General features: G+C 47.8%; 1 protein-coding gene across 5 annotated transcripts; it reads right to left on the minus strand.

Moving 5' to 3' along the window:
* Nucleotides 1-715: 715 nt before the first annotated feature.
* SDR39U1 (short chain dehydrogenase/reductase family 39U member 1) lies at nucleotides 716-3,805 on the minus strand. 5 transcript variants are annotated; one of them, XM_080807721.1, is made up of 6 exons: nucleotides 3,704-3,805; nucleotides 3,287-3,393; nucleotides 3,108-3,190; nucleotides 2,611-2,732; nucleotides 1,716-1,859; nucleotides 716-1,467 (listed from the first exon to the last, which is right to left on the minus strand). In XM_080807721.1, exons 1-6 carry the CDS (start codon nucleotides 3,717-3,719, stop codon nucleotides 1,055-1,057), a joined length of 885 nt encoding a protein of 294 aa, XP_080663847.1. In that variant the 5' UTR covers nucleotides 3,720-3,805; the 3' UTR covers nucleotides 716-1,054. The 5 variants fall into 5 exon arrangements, with proteins under 5 accessions (XP_080663847.1, XP_080663845.1, XP_080663846.1 ...); XM_080807719.1 differs by having other exon boundaries at nucleotides 3,482-3,705; XM_080807720.1 differs by lacking the exon at nucleotides 3,704-3,805 and adding an exon at nucleotides 3,596-3,692.
* Nucleotides 3,806-18,151: the final 14,346 nt, after the last annotated feature.

The raw sequence follows: 18,151 nt of genomic DNA on the forward strand, positions 1-18,151 counted from the left end.
GGCTGACTTCTCAGGCACAGCGAGCTGACTACTGCCACCTCAGTTCTTCGTTCCAGCAACCAGTGTGGGGAGCTGGGTGATGCTGGAGTCTGTGGGTCCCAGTGTCTTCACCCCTCCTCCCCATTGCTGCTTTGTACCACTAGCCTGTATTTACCTGAGCTGGGGGCAGGTGTGTTGGAAACTAGTTAGGGGGTGATGGTGACTCAAAGACAGCCCACAGTCCTCTGGGAAGAAAGGAGACTGGTTAATATGGCCCAAACTGGGTGTTAGGGCAACTGCTGGTTCCAAGTGGCCCCAGTCAGATGAGAGGCAAGTCCTCAGTTTCTTATAGACAGGGATGTTGGCTTTGTCCTGCAGCTTGATGACCCAGGACTAGCATGTGATTGCTTTATTAATTCACTGCTGTTCAGTGACAGACTGAAGGCTGTTCTAGACTGTGGCCTTGTCTCTTCCTCTGATGGCACCCTAATGGGACTATGTGGACAAGTATGCAGGGACCACAGAACCCACTGTTAACAGATCATCATTTTTCTCATATTCTAGTTTCCACCTTTATCGTTAACCTCATACCCCAGATTTGTTACCAGCTCTTGGCAATGAAGGGACCAAGAAGGGAGATACTGCCCATTATAAGGTTCAAAATCCCACACAGAGGAGTCATCTGGCATTTTCTTGGATGTAAATTCCAGAAGAAGCTAGGCCAAAGAAGCAAACAGAAGCCTGTAAGATAGTTTATCTTTATTGCCTCAGTCACAGAGGATCCTACACAACATAAAGGACACCAGGGACAGTAATGGAACATGTAGGGAAACCAAACTTGGAAATCCTTTTACAAGGAGTTGAAGAGGTGAAGGACCCAACTTGATGAGCCTGCAACCTTGAGACAGTGGACAGTCTCTCAGTTAAGTAAGGTAGAGCAACAGAACAAGAAGGAGGGCAGGGAGAGGAATCCCTAAGAACCAGATGGTTTCCGGTCTCGGAGTACCTGGGCCTATTCAGTCTCTAACCAGGAAGCCTCTGTAGAGGCTTCAGGCCCTGCCAGGAGCCTCCCCACTTAGGCTACGACTTCCTTCAATGCAGCCCCTAACTCTGGGAAGGAGTACTGGTAGCCTGTGGCCAGTGTCCGCCGTGGGACCACCTTCTGGCCCTCCAGCAGCATGATGGCACGCTCTCGTCCAAAGACCGCTTGCACCACCATGCTGGGGAGAGGGATGAAGGCTGGGCGGCCTAGGGCAGTGCCGAAGGCCTTGGCAAACTCAGCATTCGTAGTGGTGGGGGCTGGAGCCACTCCATTCAGAACTCCCTGCACGTGACTTGCTTCAACAGCATGGGCCAGGATCCCTGCCAGGTCCCTGATGTGAATCCAGGGGAAGAACTGATGGCCTGGGCCGATGGGGCCCCCCAGGCCCAGGCGGAAGGGCAGCAGCATGTGACCGATGGCACCACCCCCACGGCCCAGCACAACCCCTAGAGCAGGCAAGAGGGACAAGACGGGAGGCTCCTCGGTCTCCAGGCAGTTCCACTATTCCTCCCAGTCTCCCCTTCCCCGTGCCACCTTAGCTCTCTCTGGGGCCTCCCGTCCTCCCACCTGCAGGCTGGGCAGAAATGGCAGCCTCCTTTCACTCTCTGGAAGCTCAGCTCCCCTGACTCCCCCATGCCCCCCGCCCAGGGAAGACATTCCAAACCTGTCTGATGCCCAGGCCCCTGGTTCTCACCGGAGCGCACCACCACCTGGCGTGTAGACTCTCCAGGAAGCCTGGCTGCAGCTTCCCATTTGGTTACCAGGTTGGAGAAAAAGTCAAAGTCCCCTCCAGGGCTGTCCTCATCATACTCTGCCGTCAGGCTGGGCTGGTAGTAAGCTGCCAGTGGAACAGCACTGGTTTGCCCCCGAGTCCCCGGTCCTGCCTGGCCCTTGGCACCCAATGTTCCTCTTGGTCTCACCCTCCTTGGCCCCTGGGATATTCCCATGGGAAGACAGAGCCATAGATATTTTCCCTTTGAGCTGCTCCATGGGTTGACCCATTCCTGTGCTGGGGTAACTTATCTTTAGTTGCAGGGCTAAGCTGAGGGGCTGCTAGAATGTAGTGGTTAAGAGCAAAGACTTAGGGATCTGCTACCTGAGAACTACTCTTAGCTCAGTCATTAAGCCCATGACTTCAGGCAAGGTGTATAAGCTCTCTGTTGGCATCTTTAAAATGGGAATCATAACACCTACCTTTAGGGTTCCTATAAGGATTAAAGGCTGTAATACAGCAAAACAGAGTAGTGGCTGATACATGTTCTGTCCGGTCCCAGAGGTGAAATACAAGAATCAGGAATTCTGTTCCTAAAGAACTTTACTGTGACAAGCAAGGGACTTGGGAGTAGGTGGGACTGTTTCCAGCATCAGGAGCAGTACCACTATCCCCTCTTCCTCTAGGGATCCCCATTTCTCAATGAAAGTACACAAAGGTCAGGAGAAATATGCATGGATGGAGGGCCTAGGAAGTTCCTGTGCTTGGAAAAGACCAGTACTCTGGGGCATGTGGAGCAAGAAGGGCTTGAGCTAGCCCCTCACTGTGCGACCTCTCTTCCTCTGGCTAATATGAGGGGGGGTGATCTGGGACATACCTACACCAGTGACTAAGACCCAGGCCTGGGGGGGTTGTGGGGCCTTTTTGATGGCTCTAGCCAGTATCTGGGTGGTCTCCAAGCGGCTGCTGAGAATCTCTTTTTGGAAGCGTTCATTCCACCTGCCAGAGAAACAAAAGGGAAATGAGCCACTAAATACATACACACACATGTCCCTTCCTCTTTCCCTGGGGCTCATCCAGACCCATTTCTGGCAAAACCCCGCATTGTGCTTTAGAGAAATGGTCCATCTCTCCTGGAGGAAAAAAAAGGCATATATTTTGGGCATCCTTGGTTATCAGTGAGGACCAAAGTCAATCGCTGAGAGGGCAGAAGGGCAGGTGAGTGTGCAGGGAGGTGGGGCGGGATGAGGAGTTTGGGATTGGAGTTTAGTTCTCAATCTGACATCTCCATTCTCCACAGCTCACAGGTTCTCATCAGGGTCACACCGTCCTCCCTCTGCTCATAAGGATATCAGCTTCAGGGCCCTGGCTGACCTTCGGAGAGGGTTGAGGATGTTTTCTCCCGCCAGGTTGACAGCGGCATCGCAGTGGGGCAGCCCCGACGTATCAAGTTCATCCTGTCAGGGAAAACACAGTGCTGGGGGTGGGCGTGGGGGCTCGCCCTGCGCCTCGAACCCAGACTTTCCCCTACAGCTTCCAGAGGATGGACATACCCACGTGATTCGATCGGGGCCCGGCTTTCGGGAGACCAAAGTCACTTCGTGGCCCCTGGCTTTCAGCAGCTGGGTTAGCGCTGTCCCAATGAAGCCCGTCCCGCCACCTGACCAGAAAATACGAGGAATTTAACCTCTCGGGGTCGCCTTCCGTCCCCACATGTGGCTCCCTCCTCTGCTGCCATCCCATCTGACCAGACTTCTCCCCTCCTTCTCGTCTCCTTCCCGCGATGCAGAGGTGACACAGGTCACAGAGACTGGGGAGATTAGGCTTCCTGGGGTAGGAGGCCAAGGCTGCGGCACGATTACCTGTGCACGGTTCAGTGCCCTCCCTCAGAAACGGCCTCCCGCCTCTCAAATTTTGTTTCAACCTTTCCATAAGACCGCCCCCGACTCTCCCTTTCCGCCCTCCCTCACCCACAAGCACCCGCATAGCGACCAGGACTTAACGCGCTTGCGCAAGATTTGGTGGCCGTGGTGGTGGTGGTGGTGGTGGTGGGGGTGCCCAGTCTTGGAAGTGACTACGTCCTCTGAGCGCATGCGTCTTTCGGGAAGCGCGCTCCAATGGGCGGCCGGGCAAGATTGAGACTGGGCGTGGCCCTGCCTGGCGACCCGGAAGAATTCATAGGGCAGGCAGTATATTTCTTTGCTAGGAGTGACGGGGGCGGGCTGGGGCTGTAGACGTAGACCGAGTGGGCGGGGAAAGAAGGGAAGAAGGCCGAGGAGGGGAGGCTTTAGTGCGGAAACAATCCAAAACAAATACCAACCCCCCAAAACCCCTTTGCCGAAAGCCTGTTAGGTATTCAAACCGCGGAAATATTCAGCCGGGTGGATCAGTAGTAATGCAAGAGAATTCGTCTACCAGTACTATGGATTTCTTTCCACCGGCCTCTTATCTTTTCTTCTCCCTCTTCCGGTTCCTTCCTGTCTTCTTTTGAATAATCTAAAGTTCCCCTCTTAAAATAACATCTCCAGCCCTTTTCTTCGAATGCTAATACCCTCTCTCTGTCTTCGTCTGCATAACCAACCTTCTGGGAGGGATGGTGTCCATTTTCTACTTCCTAATTCACGGCAGCCTTTTTTTTTTTTTTTTTTTTTAAATAGGGAATGGCTTTGCGAATTTGCGTATCATCTTTGCGTAGGGGACGTGCTTATCTCTGTATCGTTCCAATTTTAGTATATGTGCCGCCAAATCGAGCACCACTTCTGTCTTTTTCTTGTATCATTCATTAACTCTCACGACAATATCACCAATTTCCCGTGTATCACCAATTTCCCGTGTCACCAAAACGAATGCCTGGTTTTCAATAATTTTTCTTGAAACACTTACTGGACACTTCCTCCCCTTGGAAATGCTCATCTCTTGGCCTCAGTGAAGGGCCACAGCTCTCTTCTGGGTCTTTCACCCGTCTTTTCAGTTTCTCTTGCTTCTTAAGACGCTGGTATTAAAATGTTGGTATTTCTCAAAGCTGGGTCCTAAGACCTTCCTCTTTTCCCAAGTATCTGTGTTGGTGAATTTGAGTCTGGACACCTGGTTCCTGGGCTTGCTTTGAAAACAAGCAGAACCATAGTTGTATTAGTTGCATTATTAACTTAACCTCTACCTTTTATTTTGTTTCTGACTTTATTGTGTTTTAGCACCTCTTACTGATAAAGGAAAAACTGTACTCTAAGATGGCTGACCAAGCCAACAAGGGAATTCCAGTCCCTGTCTCAAAGCCCTTCCAGGTTCTTCTTTCCTACCCCGTTTCCCGCAGGCACAAAAGTACCAAGTATGCGTAAGTAGAAGGGTATAAATTGCCCTCTCTGCTCATGCTCAGGGCTCAGACCTTTGGAGACCAGTCTCCTTTAAGTCTGCAGGTGTTAAATAAACCTCCAGTTCTCTAAAGTCTCCGAGTGCTGCTTGGTTCTTCCGTCAGGATCCAGTCCAGGTTCTGTAACATTTGGTTCCCTGACTGGGAAATCCCATCGTGCTGGCCTGTTTTTGCCATTGGTTTGGGGCAACTGCGGAGTGGTGACAGAGCAAGGGATCCTAAGGGAGAAGGCACACCCCGCCTAATTTTAGGCAGCCTCCAGCCCAGTCACCTCAAGCCGACTGGCCCGCCCTGCTTTTCCACCTGGACTCAAAGGAGATTTGGTTGGTCTCGACGTGGGATTCTGGTAAGGCCTGGGGCACCAGGACCCAGTCAGGCCCACCGGTCAGGGCGGAAGGGGAAACTGATCACTTCCCAGAGACCTCTTAGAGGTCTCACAGGTAGGGCCTCCTAGGGGGGGATGTCCTTCAGGTCAGGAACCTCCCTCCGCAAAGGGGGACAGGAAGGAATTTCTGAAAGGAATTCCACAGGTCAGGGCCTCCAGGGGTGGAAGGAACTGCAATAACTTCAGTGTGAATGCGTGAGTGAATGTGCAGTTTGACCTGGCTTGTTGGGCGGACTGATTCTGTGGCTCCATCCGTGGGCACCCTTAGGGTCCCCAGAAGCCTACGGAGTCTGAGTGGGCCCAAATCTGCTTCCGTGGTGACCTCATAAGTTCTAAGGCGAGCCTCTTTGGGGCACCAGTCCGGGGTTTATATGGACTCCCTACGGCCAAGAGGCACCTAGGTCTCCTCTGGGAGGTGGACATCTGACTGGTCTCTCCTTTGGAGGGACACCCAACCTTTGTTTGTCTTTACGCCAACGACACAGGGGGGGGACACACAGGGTGGACAAGAGAGTCCCTGCTCTTCATGGGTGGAAGCTCTTCAAAGCCTACGGTCTTAGACTATATGCTTGAAACTTTTAAGAAGGGATTCTCGGGAGACAATGGGATAAAAATGTCTCCTGGAAAATTAAGCACATTATGTGAACTGGAATGGGTCACCTTTGGGGTCAACTGGCTCTCCGAGGGTGCCGTAAGACCTACCCACTATCCAGGTCATTTAAAAAATTATGGTCAGGACTCCCGGAAACACTGACCAATTCCCATATATTGATTCTTGGCTTCAGAGAGCCCAAACTCTGCCCCCGTGGGTCCAATTCTGTGCTAATAGGAAGGACCAAAGTAGGATATTTGTAACCCTAGTAAAAAAGCCCAAAGACGGTAAGGAAGCAAAGCCTATCAGGGAGGCCCTGCCCAGGGGGCATCAGTGGCATCAATGGGGATGGGCTCTGGATAAGGAGGAGCCCGTCAAGAAACTTGGGGGTCAGTGGTGGGGGAGGTGAGGAGATGGGGGAGAAGCGCCGGACCACAGTCCTCCTCTGACCTAGGGCCTAGAGCTGAGCTGCAGGAAGATAGTGCTCCTGCTTTTTCTAAGTGGCATGTGTGGGGAGATATCTGATTTAGCAGCTCTGAAAGTGCACAGGAAACTTGATCCAGACAGAAACAGGATGTAAAATAACAGGACCTCTCACACTTGGGTTTTGTGGGGATGGGGGGCGAAGAGGGGGGCGCTGAGGGGGGCATCTGAGTGGCTTACTCGGTTAAGCGTCTGCTTACCACTCAGGTCATGATCCCAGGTGTCCTTCAGGATAGGGACTTTTTTTTTTTTTAAGATTTTTCTTTTCTTTTTTTTTTTTTTTTTGACAGAGAGACACAGCCAGAGAGGGGACACAAGCAGGGGGAGTGGGAGAGGGAGAAACAGGCCTCCCGCTGTTGGCTGTTGGGTTGGAGCCTCTGGGAGTGCAGGAGGAACAATTGATATGACTGCTGGGTCCCGCTGGCTTCCAGCTTCCTCCCCCTCCTTTTCCTTAACCCTTGACTCTCCCACCAAAAGGATGTATGCCCAGGTCACATCTGCATAGGTAACTGGATACCTATGCAGGAAACAGAAGTATCAGGAACCCCCACCCCATACCCTCCGATCACCAAATACCCTACCATATATGGATGTGAGCCCATGCCCTACCTTGCCCTGATAAAAGACCCCCACCAACTCCCTCCCAGTGTGACTTCCCCCACTCCCCTACTTCCCCCACTCCCCTTTTTGGAGGAGTCAAGGAACCTCGCATGAGGGTGCCCACCTCCTCCCTGTGTGACTTTCCTGGCTCCCCTTCTCCTGAGCCCTGAAACTTTGCTGGAGAGTGCCTTTAATAAATCTTGCCTTGCGCCCACCTTGCCTGGTGTTGTGTTTACCTCACCTGCAAAACTTTACACCTGCTGAGCAGGGAGCCGGATGTGGGGCTGGATCCCAGGACCCGGGGACCATGACCTGAGCCGAAGGCAGTTGCTTAATGACTGAGCCACCCAGGCACCCCCAGGACAGGGACTTTAAGGAATATTTCTAAGCAGCTGCCGAAACTCCATTTGTTACCGGGAAATTCCCTGTCTTCTCTGGCCCGACATGGACTACGTATACCCCCTTGTTGGTGGGAGAACATGGTGTCTGCTCCTCTGTTGGAGCTGATGAGCTCCAGAACTAGGAACCCTTTCTCTGCCTTCTGGCAGCAATTTGTCTCTTCTGCCTCCCCATCCCCTTTCTCCTGTTTCTGCACCACCTTGGGTGCAGCCTGTGTTACTGGCTTCTGGACCATCCTTGGTGCCTCAGGCACCATGGCTCCTTCTCCCTTCACTGTCAAGGAACAAGAAGAGCACCCCTTGTACCTAACACTGACCACTCCAGATTTCTCCACGTGTCTCAGGTGAAAATTGACCATGGGGAGGATCCAGGTGGAACATAATTCAGTATTTAAACTAAGTTTGTTAGTTTTATTTTTTTAAAGATTTTATTTATTTATTTGACAGAGAGAGAGATTACAAGTAGGCAGAGAGGCAGGCAGAGAGAGAGGGGGAAGCAGGCTCCCTGCTGAGCAGAGAGCCCGATGCGGGGCTTGATCCCAGGACCCTAAGATCATGACCTGAGCTGAAGGCAGAGGCTTTAACCCACTGAGCCACCCAGGTGCCCCTGACCCCACTTTTTTTTTTTTTTTTTAAAGATTTTATTTATTTATTTATTTGATAGAGAGATAGTGGCAGGCAGAGGGAAAGGGAGAAGCAGGTACTCTGCTGAGCAAGGAGCCCAATGTGGGGCTCGTTCCCAGGACCCTGGGATCATGACCTGAGCTGAAGGCAGCTGCTTAACTGACTGAGCCACCCAGGCGCCCCTGATCCAGAGTCTTAAAAACCAAAGGCCACCACCAACGGATGATGGAGGCCAGCTTATTAAATACCAGGCTACACTTGAAAACCTGTCAGACTTTAAACCCATCTACTCTTATGCCTGGACCTGAGCATTATACTTCTATGGAGCATGACTGTTGGAGGTCATTGATCTTGTTTACTTTAGTCAACTGGATTTAAAAGATTCCCGCAGGTATATCACCTCAAAGGCTCTATGGCAGACCATCTCCCATAATAAGCAGGCTTGGAGGAGACCTCAGTCAGATTGGAGACTTAGAAGTGTCCCAATGCCTCCAAGCCCCAGGGGAAACTCTAAGGTGCATCTCCCAAGAAGCTTTAAAAAGGACTCCCTCAAGCCACAGTGGACAGGGCCCCACACTGTTGTTCTAAGCACCCCTACTGCCCTCAAGGTCTCAGGTGTCACCCAATGGGCCCACCGCTTTAGAGTAAAGAAGGCTCACCAGTCGGGTGAATCACACCAGTGGAAAGCCCAACCAGACCCTACGGACCCTCTGGCTCCACCTTCAGTGAGACCCCACCGGCTGAGGGGCATCTGTTTGCTGTAGTCCCTATCATCCGTGCAATATTCCTCACTTCAGGAGTCGGAATTGATGCTGCCTCCCCTTCTGATTGGACTTTCTCTCAGAAACTTGTTGTTGTTACTGCTTATTGGGCAGCCTTAGGAACCTTAAGATGGATTGCTAAGTTCATAGAAAACACTGTTACCAGGTGAGCCGCTGCCCACATACTAGCCTTGCAGGGATATTGGACCATAGTAGATGATAATGATGCCCTCTAAATTAGGTGTTTAAAGGGGCACCTGGGTGGCTCAGTGGGTTAAGCCTCTGCCTTTGGCTCAGGTCATGATCCCAGGGTCCTGAGATTGAACCCCACATCGGGCTCTCTGCTTGGCAGCGAGCCTGCTTCCCCCCCACCCCCCGCCTGCCTCTCTGCCTACTTGTGATCTCTGTCTGTCAAATAAATAAAATCTTTAAAAAAAAATAAGGGGGCATCAAAGGAGGGAATGATAAGGGAAAAACTGTACTGTAAGATGGCTGACCAAACTAGCAAGGGAGTTCCAGTCCCTGTCTCAAAGCCCTTCCTGCTGCTTCTTTCCTACCTCGTTTCCTGAGTGCACCAAAAGTACCAAGTATGTGGAAGTAGAAGGGTATAAATTACCCTCCCTGCTCATGCTCAGGGCTCAGACCTTTGGAGAACAGTCTCCTCTGAGCTCACCAGTGTTAAATAAACCTCCAATCCTCCAAAGTCTCCGAGTGCCACTTGGTTCTTCCATCAGGATCCAGTCCAGGTTCTGTAACATTATCAGTAATAAATTTGCCTTTTCCACCCCTACTCCCTGCTTACCCTCTGATTGTAGAAAACTAATGAGGATTGGACAGTAACATATGTCTTGAAATGATCTGATGTACCTGATGTATCAGGTCCTGATTGACCCCTCATTCTCTGGAAAAATGCATACCTCCAGATTTCCCCCTTCAGGGTTCAAGAAACCCCTCACTCTCCTCTCACATACTCACCTCCTTCCCTAAGGGTGTGTAAGCAGTCCCTAGGCTCATCAGGATGAGGCGGCTTTGGAAATGGCTGTTCTTCTGATAATAAAACTTTCATTGCTTCAAAACTGGTGTCTCAGACATTGGCTTTGGTGCACCGAGTAGTCTGAGTTTTGGTAACAAATTTTGTTATCAGTTTTTCAGACTTCCTGATACCCTATGCAGCTGGAATCTCTCTTCTGACCTCCTAACTCCCATTAAAACTTCCCACTAGACATTTCTTTTTGGATGTCTGAAACCTTGTTGATTTTACTTACTAAATATCTCCCAGATCCATCTATTTCTGTTTATCTCTGCTACAACCAATCTTCTTTAAGTTATTATCCTCTTTTGTATAAATTTCTGCAGTAGGCCCCTTGTAGATCTCCCAGCTTCTGCATGTTTCTCTTCTCCAAACTGTTCCACACATTGCAAACTGAATGATTTAAAAAGTGTGGGCAGGACACTCTGGTGGCATATATCTCTTAAAAAACCCATTGCAAATTTCCTAGATATGCAGGATAAAGTTTAACATATCTCCATTTAAATGCATGTTGAAGGTAGCTAGAAAATAAGAGAAATCCTCAGAGAACAAAAACAATGCATGCCTTTGAACTGAGGCTACCTTCTGGTTGTTTGTAAGTCTCAGCAACCCAGATGCTTGGGTGACAGCAGATGATATCTGGGACTCCTGCATAAAGCTCTTGGTGGGCTATGGCCTGAGGGAAAAAGTGAATTTTAAAAAACCCACTTAGGGGTGCCTGGGTGGCTCAGTGGGTTGGGCCTCTGCCTTCGGCTCGGGTCATGATCTCAGGGTCCTGGGATCGAGCCCGGAGTCAGGCTCTCTGCTCCGCGGTGAGCCTGCATCCCCTCCCTCCCCCCCGCCTGCCTCTCTGCCTGCCTCTCTGCCTACTTGTGGTCTCTGTCTGTCAAATAAATAAAATCTTTTAAAAAAATGTTTTAAAAAGCCCACTTAGTATCAAAGAATGTGACCAGGAAATTTGTTTGTATAGGCTTGGCTCTCTGCTAGAATTGGTTGTAAAAAAAAAAAAAAAATTGTCTTCTCTGAGATGTTGTGTTTATTGTCTGGCCTTCCTATAGATATGGAGTTTGAATGAATTGTTGCCTGCTTGGCCTGGGAAGCCCTAAGCCAAAACTTTAAGTTAGGTGTTCCAGATAGGAAGTAGTATAAATCATCCCTAGTTTTCACAGGATCCTAACTGATAAAATCCTGCCAGTCATGAGCACACAATCCAAAATAATAAAACGCACAAGGAAACAAGCCACTCTGAGGAGGGGTCAGCTGCAACAACACATAGTAGAGTTAGACCAAAAAGGATTTCAGGTATTAGAATTATGAGATACAGAATTTTGAACTATGAAGTCTAAAATGTTTCAAGAGAAGACATTAAAAACATGAGAAAGAGACAAGATACTATTTTTTAAAGGTTTTATTTATTTATTAGAGAGAGAGAGAGCACAAGCAGGTGGAGTGGCAGGCAGGGGGAGAGGGAGAAACAGGCTCCCTGCTGCCCTGATGGGGACTTGATCACAGAACCTTGGGATCATGTCCTGAGTCAAATGCAGATGTTTACCTACCATCCAGGTACTCTGAGACAAGATACTATCAAAAAAATTCCAGCAGAATTGATAAAAAACCAATTTGAATTTCCAAAAATTAAAAATAAAATGATTGAAATTTTAAAATGTGGTGAGTGAGTTTAAACAGCAGGGAATAGATTTAGTTAAGATTTGGTTAAGAGATAACTAATTAGATTTGAAGACATTACCCAGGATGCAGCACAGATAGACAAAAAGGTAGAAAATATAAAAGGGGGGGGCAAGAGAGAGGAAGATAAAGTGAGAGATTCAAACTCTTCCTCTTCTTTTTTTTTAAAAAAGGAAAATATTTTTAAAAAGATTTTATTTATTTATTTGACAGAGAGAGAAGGAGGGAGCAAAGACAAGGGGAGTGGCAGGCAGAGGGAGAGGGAGTAGGAGGCTTCCTGGTGAGCAGAGAGCCCAACATAGGGCTCAATCCCAGGAGCCCTCCAGGACTCCCCTGGGACCCCAAGATCATGATCTGAGCCTAAGGCAGATGCTTAACCAACTGAGCTACGAACCTTGATTCAAACTCTTCTATTGGGAGTGTCAAAAGAGAGGAGACAGAGGAGGGGACACAGAAAATACTCATAGAGATAATAGCTGATTATTTTTCCAAATTAATGAAAGATACAAATACTCAGATTCAATAAGCAAAATGAATCTCAAGCAGAATAAAAAAAATTCATACATAGTCATACCACAATTAAACTATAAAAACAGGGGTACATGGGTGGCTCAGTTGTAAGCATCTGCCTTTAGCTCAGGTCATGAGTCCAGGGTCCTGGGATCAAGCCCCACATTGGGCTCCCTTCTTTCGGGAAGCCTGCTTCTCCATCTCCCACCCCACCCCTCACTTGTGTTCCCTCTCTCACTCTCTCTCCCTGTCAAATAAATAAATAAAATCTTAAAAGAAAAACCATAAAAACAAAGACAAAGAAGAGGTATTAGAGGGCAGAAATAAAAGAGATTTATCTATAAAGAAATAACAGTTAAATGGGCAAAAGACACCTTCACTACAACAATATAAGCCAGTGGAATAATATAATAAAACCTTCAAATGTGAAGAGAAAATAATTGCCATCTTAGAATTGTTTACAAACTGACATTCAAGAATGAAGGTAAACCAAAGGTACTTTTAGACAAGGCAAAAAGAGCATTTGCTATAATCAGACTTACAAATTTTGTCAGGAAGAAAGAATTCCCTCAGAAGGAAGTTGTGAGAAGCAAGAGAATAATGCTCAAAAAGTTGGTAAATAAATGGGTAAATATAAACAGATATTGACCACATAAAGCAATACAATAATACTTGATTTGTGGGTAAAAATTGAAGCAGAACTAAAATATGAGTCACCAATAATGGAGCTGGAGCGGAGTTGCTGGGGAAGGATAACAATGCTGAATAATATTAAACTTTGTGACAAATACATTTGAAAAATGTACTATTACATATTAAAAATAAAATGTGCACTTCCAAGTCAGTAGAGACAATAACTGAATCAATTTAAAACACTTATCAAGAAACAATAAAAAAAGAAAGCTTAGACAAAATTGGAAAGCTCAAAATAAGGTAATAGGAATAATCAGTATCCATAGTACATTTAAACAGACTAAGAAATTGAATTAACTAGGGCACCTGGGTGGCTCAGTGGGTTAAACCTCTGCCTTCGGCTTGGGTCATTATCTCAGGGTTCTGGGACCGAGTCCCGTGTCAGGCTCTCTGCTAAGCAGGGAGCCTGCTTACCCTTCTCTCTGTGCCTGCCTCTCTGCCTACTTGTGATCTTTCTTTCTGTCAAATAAATAAATAAAATCTCTCTTAAAAATCTTAAAAAAAGGGCGCCTGGGTGGCTCAGTGGGGTAAGCCGCTGCCTTCGGCTCAGGTCATGATCTCAGAGTCCTGGGATCAAGTCCCGCATCAGGCTCTCTGCTCGGCAGGGAGCCTGCTTCCCTCTCTCTCTCTCTGCCTCTGCCTGCCTCTGTCTACTGGGATCTCTCTCTGTCAAATAAATAATAAATAAAATCTTAAAAAAAAATCTTAAAAAAGAAAAAAGAAATTGAATTAACTAGATACTCTGGAATTACAGATTTCACCATGAGTGAATCTTAGAACTATAATGTTAAAGTGAAAGGAAGTTGCAGGAAAGTAGTTATGATATGATACCATTTATTTTAAGATTACATATAGGCAAAATAATGCACTTTTTATTGAGGAGACAGATTTGTAGTTGAAGTAAAAAAGGAATGCATGGGAGTGAAAATGAAAAAAAACCCTTAGGATAGCATTTACCTGTGGGGGTGAGTGGGGAAGCAGTCAGGGAGGAGTACTGGGGGGACTGACTTCTTAGGTGAGGTGGTGGATACATGGGCATTTTTTTTTTTTTCCTAATTTTTAGATGTCTGAAATAAATAAGAATATGTAGTGGTTTGAAAATGTATAGTCCTCAGATGTGCACAAATAACTTTAAAAAATTTAATTTAAAGAAATATTTTAGTTATTTATTTGAGGGAGGGAGAGAGAGTTCGCAAGCATGAACATAGTAGGGGGAGGAGCAGAGGAAGAGGGAGAAGGAGACAGAGAAGGCAACTCCCTGCTGAGTGCAGAGCATGCCGCTGACTTGGGGCTGACATGGGTCTTGATCCCAGGACCCTGAGATCATGACCCAAGCTGGAGTCCGACACCTAACTGACTGAGCCACTCAGGTGTCCCAGAACTTTTTTATAACTGAACTCAACTTGCTCATGAACACTTCTCTTTGGCAGTGGAATAAACTTGAACTCACCCAACCAAAGTAACTTTCTCATTTCTAGTTTAAAATTTCTCAGTTCACTCAGTTTCCTGTGAGTAAATTCTCAGTCTTTCAGAGTACCTCCTCTGTCTTCTCCCTTCTCCCTGCTGGACACCTGGGGGTAGGAGATCTCTGGTCCAGGCACTGTCATCCATTGTAGAAGAATGTCTTCTCATTTGGCCTTTGCATGTTGCATGCTATTGGCCGAGACACGACTGGTTAGGCCAGACCTCTGGGGATGTTTGGATACGAACTCCAATGCTTCTGGGTACGATATCTTCTGCCTAAGATACCCATGGTCCTTACCTTGATCTTAGTGTTCCAGAATGTCCCCTAGGAGAGTGAGGAACACTCGGCTTCTCTTCTGGCCAACAGCATGGAATGTACAGGGCTTGGTAACTCTCCCCTTAGGCTCATCTCTTGGTTATCTGCCATAGTCATTACTGCCTAGGCACCTCGCTGTAGGCAAGCGCTGTTAGTTCTGTATTGCTGTTAACAGATTATCTCAGAAGTTGGTGGTTTGAGGGGCACCTGGCTGACTCATTTGGTAGAGTGTGCGACTCTTGATCTCAGGCTTGTAAGTTTGAGTCCACGTTGGGTGGAGAGATGACATAAAAAAGTAAAATCTTAAAAAAAATTCTTAGTGGTTTGAAACAATAATAATAATATTTATTATCTCATACAGTTTCTGTGGGATAGGAATCTGGGAGAAGCTTAGCTGGGTGTTTCTGGCTCAGGATCTCTCAAGAGGTTATGGCCAAGATAATGGTCAGGAGGACATGGAGGATCCTTTCCCAAGGTGGCTCACTCACTTGGCCCTTGGCAGGAGGCCTTCATTTCTTATTCGTCGTTGATAGAAAACCTCAATTTCTTGCCATGTGGATGTCTCTATAGAGCCCTTTGAGTGTCCTTATGACATGGCAGCTGACTTCCTCGGAGCTAGTGATCTAAAGAGAGTGAGATTGAAACCTCAATGCCCTTAATGGCCCACCTAGACTTGGAGGATCTATACAGCTGCTTTGACCATGATCTGTTTGTTACAAGTGAATGACCAAGTCCAAGTGGAGGGGAATTTGGCTCCAACTTTTGAAAGGAGGGCTGTCGAAGGATTTGTGGAATTATTTTAGAAACACTACAGGCTCTGTGGTGTAATTAGGGCTTCTCTGAGAAGCTTGCAGTCTCTCGGCTCTGCTTGGGGACTGGGGCACAATCTTGCTGATTTCAGATGTGTCATCTACCTCTCTGGGTTTGGTATCTCCTTCTGCTCCCTAGCTGAGTTCCTTCTCAGAGAAGACAGACAGCATTTATTTATTTATTTATTTATTTATTTATTTTTAAAAGATTTTATTTATTTATTTGACAGAGAGAGATTACAAGTAGTCAGAGAGGCAGGCAGAGAGAGGAGGAAGCAGGCTCCCTGCTGAGCAGAGAGCCCGATGCGGAACTCGATCCCAGGACCCTGAGACCACGACCTGAGCTGAAGGCAGAGGCTTTAACCCACTGAGCCACCCAGGCGCCCCAGACAGACAGCATTTATAATCTAGTTTTGACCTCGCCAAATCTCTTTGAGCTCCACCCCCAAGCCCAGGAAAAGCTGTGTGATGGGCAACTGCTCTTATGTCATATCCTGTTTCTTTTCTATTCTTTGATTTACAGAACAAATTCTTTGCTCAGTCTTCCAAGATCTGATTTGATCAGAACAAAACTTTGCTCTTGTAAGTGAATCTTCTACTTTCCAGACTATACAGGATTTTCTCTATTATAATTTGGCTTTATTTTCAGGAAGATTTATCCCTTTTATGGCAAGTATGGCTTCTTGGCTTCTAATCCCAGCAAATATCTCAGAATTGGGGGCACCTGGGTAGCTCAGTCAGTTAACCATCGGCCTTCAGCTCAGGTCATGATCCCAGGGTCCTGGGATGGAGCCCCATGTCAGGCTCCTGCTGAGCAGGGAGCCTGCTTCTCCCTTTCTTCCCTCCTTGCGCTTTCTGTCACTATCTCTGTCTCTGTCTCAAGTAAATAAAGTCTTTAAAGAAAAATCCTGGAATTGACTCTCATTGGACTGATTTGGTTTGTGTGCCCATCTCTGAACCAACTATTGTGGTCAAGTACGGAGTGTTCTGACTGGCTAGGCCTGCCTGGACATGTGTTTACCGTCTTCCACTGTGGAACCCCAGCCAGGTTGCTGAGGTATCAAGGGACTCCTCCCCACAACCTCGTTCTTTTTTTTTTTTTTTTTAAAGATTTTATTTATTTATTTGACAGCCAGAGATTACAAGTAGGCAGAGAGGCAGGCAGAGAGAGAGGAAGAGAAGCAGGCTTCTCGCTGAGTGGAGAGCCCGATGCGGGGCTCAATCCCAGGACCCTGGGATCATGACCTGAGCTGAAGGCAGAGGCTTTAACCCACTGAGCCACCCAGGCACCCCTCCCACAACCTAGTTCTTGACAGCCACTTCTTTCTCTTATGGCTTTGTCTCTGCTTATAGTAGGGTGGGGACTGGGCAAAGAGAGAGGAGGTTCTGCTAAATCAGATGCCTTTAGATGATGGATTCAAGGAGGGTGGGGTTCTGTCAATATCCTCATGGAAGTGAGGCAGGAGTTCCTTCCAGAGCTTTGTGCCCTGTGTGAGAGGGGATATACAAAGGGACAGTGCTAGCTCCCAGCAGCCACTTCTCTCCTGGAGGCTGATGGGAAGTAGGTCCTGTCTGAGTATTCTCAAACTCCCCTCAAGCTTCATAGTCTTTCTTTTTCTTTTTTTTTTTTTAAAGATTTTATTTATTTATTTGACAGAGAGATCACAAGTAGGCAGAGAGGCAGGCAGAGAGAGAAGGGGAAGCAGGCTCCCCGCTGAGCAGAGAGCCCGATGCGGGGCTCAATCCCAGGACCCTGAGATCATGACCTGAGCTGAAGGCAGCGGCTTAATCCACTGAGCCACCCAGGCGCCCCAGTCTTTCTTTTTCTGAGTCCTGGGGATGAGTGAGTTGACTTCTCCTTCCTTCTTAGCTTCTCCTTTTACAACTGAACTAGTTAAGTTAAGTTGTTTGCAGCTCTCATGGTCCATCTGACACTTGAGCAGTTAAAACATTCAAATCTGAGCCAGACAACAAGACATGAGAAATTTCTGTCTGCATCTGGGTGTTGGCGCAAATGCAGCTGGTTTGCCCTTCAGGAAGACAAGGGTCTCTTCTGAGTCTGTAGAGTCACAAGGGTCTCATTCATTGAAATGGGACCGTTACCCCCACAGCTGCTTCCCGAAACAGCAAAAGGTGCTGAGCATGGTGGTTCCTCTGGGTGGTGAGGCTGTCCCCACAGGGCATGACGGGAAGCCGAGCCTTAGGTGGGGGGGGGGGGTGTCCTGGCTGCTCACCTCAGCTTGGGCACAGGGTGGGGGGGTTTTGCTCGTGACAGGCACCTCTGCCCTTCCCCAGTGCCAGCTCTAACTGTGTGAATGTCCCCTGCTTCATTTTGTTTGGGCAGTTTTCTGCAACTTCTCTCAGGCTCTGGGATGTTACTTGCTAAATGTGATTCACATAATCATTTCACATAGTTTCTTATTAAAATATGGCAGAACCAACCAACCAGCCATCCAACTGAGATCTTAATGCTGGAGACACAGCAGATTAAGGATCCTAGAACCCCCTTCCTCCCTTTAGTGATAGTCTCTTCTGGCCCCAGAATTTGTGGTGAAAAAAGCAGCATTCCCAGAGGCTTGCCCTCTGTGGAAATGCCAGCTTTTCTCCTGGGGCTCCATCTTCCATCCCATCCCGTCCCTTCCCTTCCCTTCTCTCCATCCAGAGTTCCAAATGCCACACTCTCCAGTCAGACTCTGTTCA

Source organism: Martes martes, assembly GCF_963455335.1.
Source record: "Martes martes genome assembly, chromosome: 7".
Taxonomy (NCBI): domain Eukaryota; kingdom Metazoa; phylum Chordata; class Mammalia; order Carnivora; family Mustelidae; genus Martes; species Martes martes.

Excerpts from the sequence above, each read along its gene's own strand:
- SDR39U1 (XM_080807719.1), bottom strand. The coding sequence starts at position 3,665 with ATGGAAAGGTTGAAACAAAATTTGAGAGGCGGGAGGCCGTTTCTGAGG. Across the intron at positions 2,733-3,107 it reads ATCCTCAACCCTCTCCGAAG|GTGGAATGAACGCTTCCAAA; the intron begins GTCAGCCAGGGC and ends TTTCTCTGGCAG. Across the intron at positions 1,860-2,610 it reads GGTCTTAGTCACTGGTGTAG|CTTACTACCAGCCCAGCCTG; the intron begins GTATGTCCCAGA and ends TTCCACTGGCAG.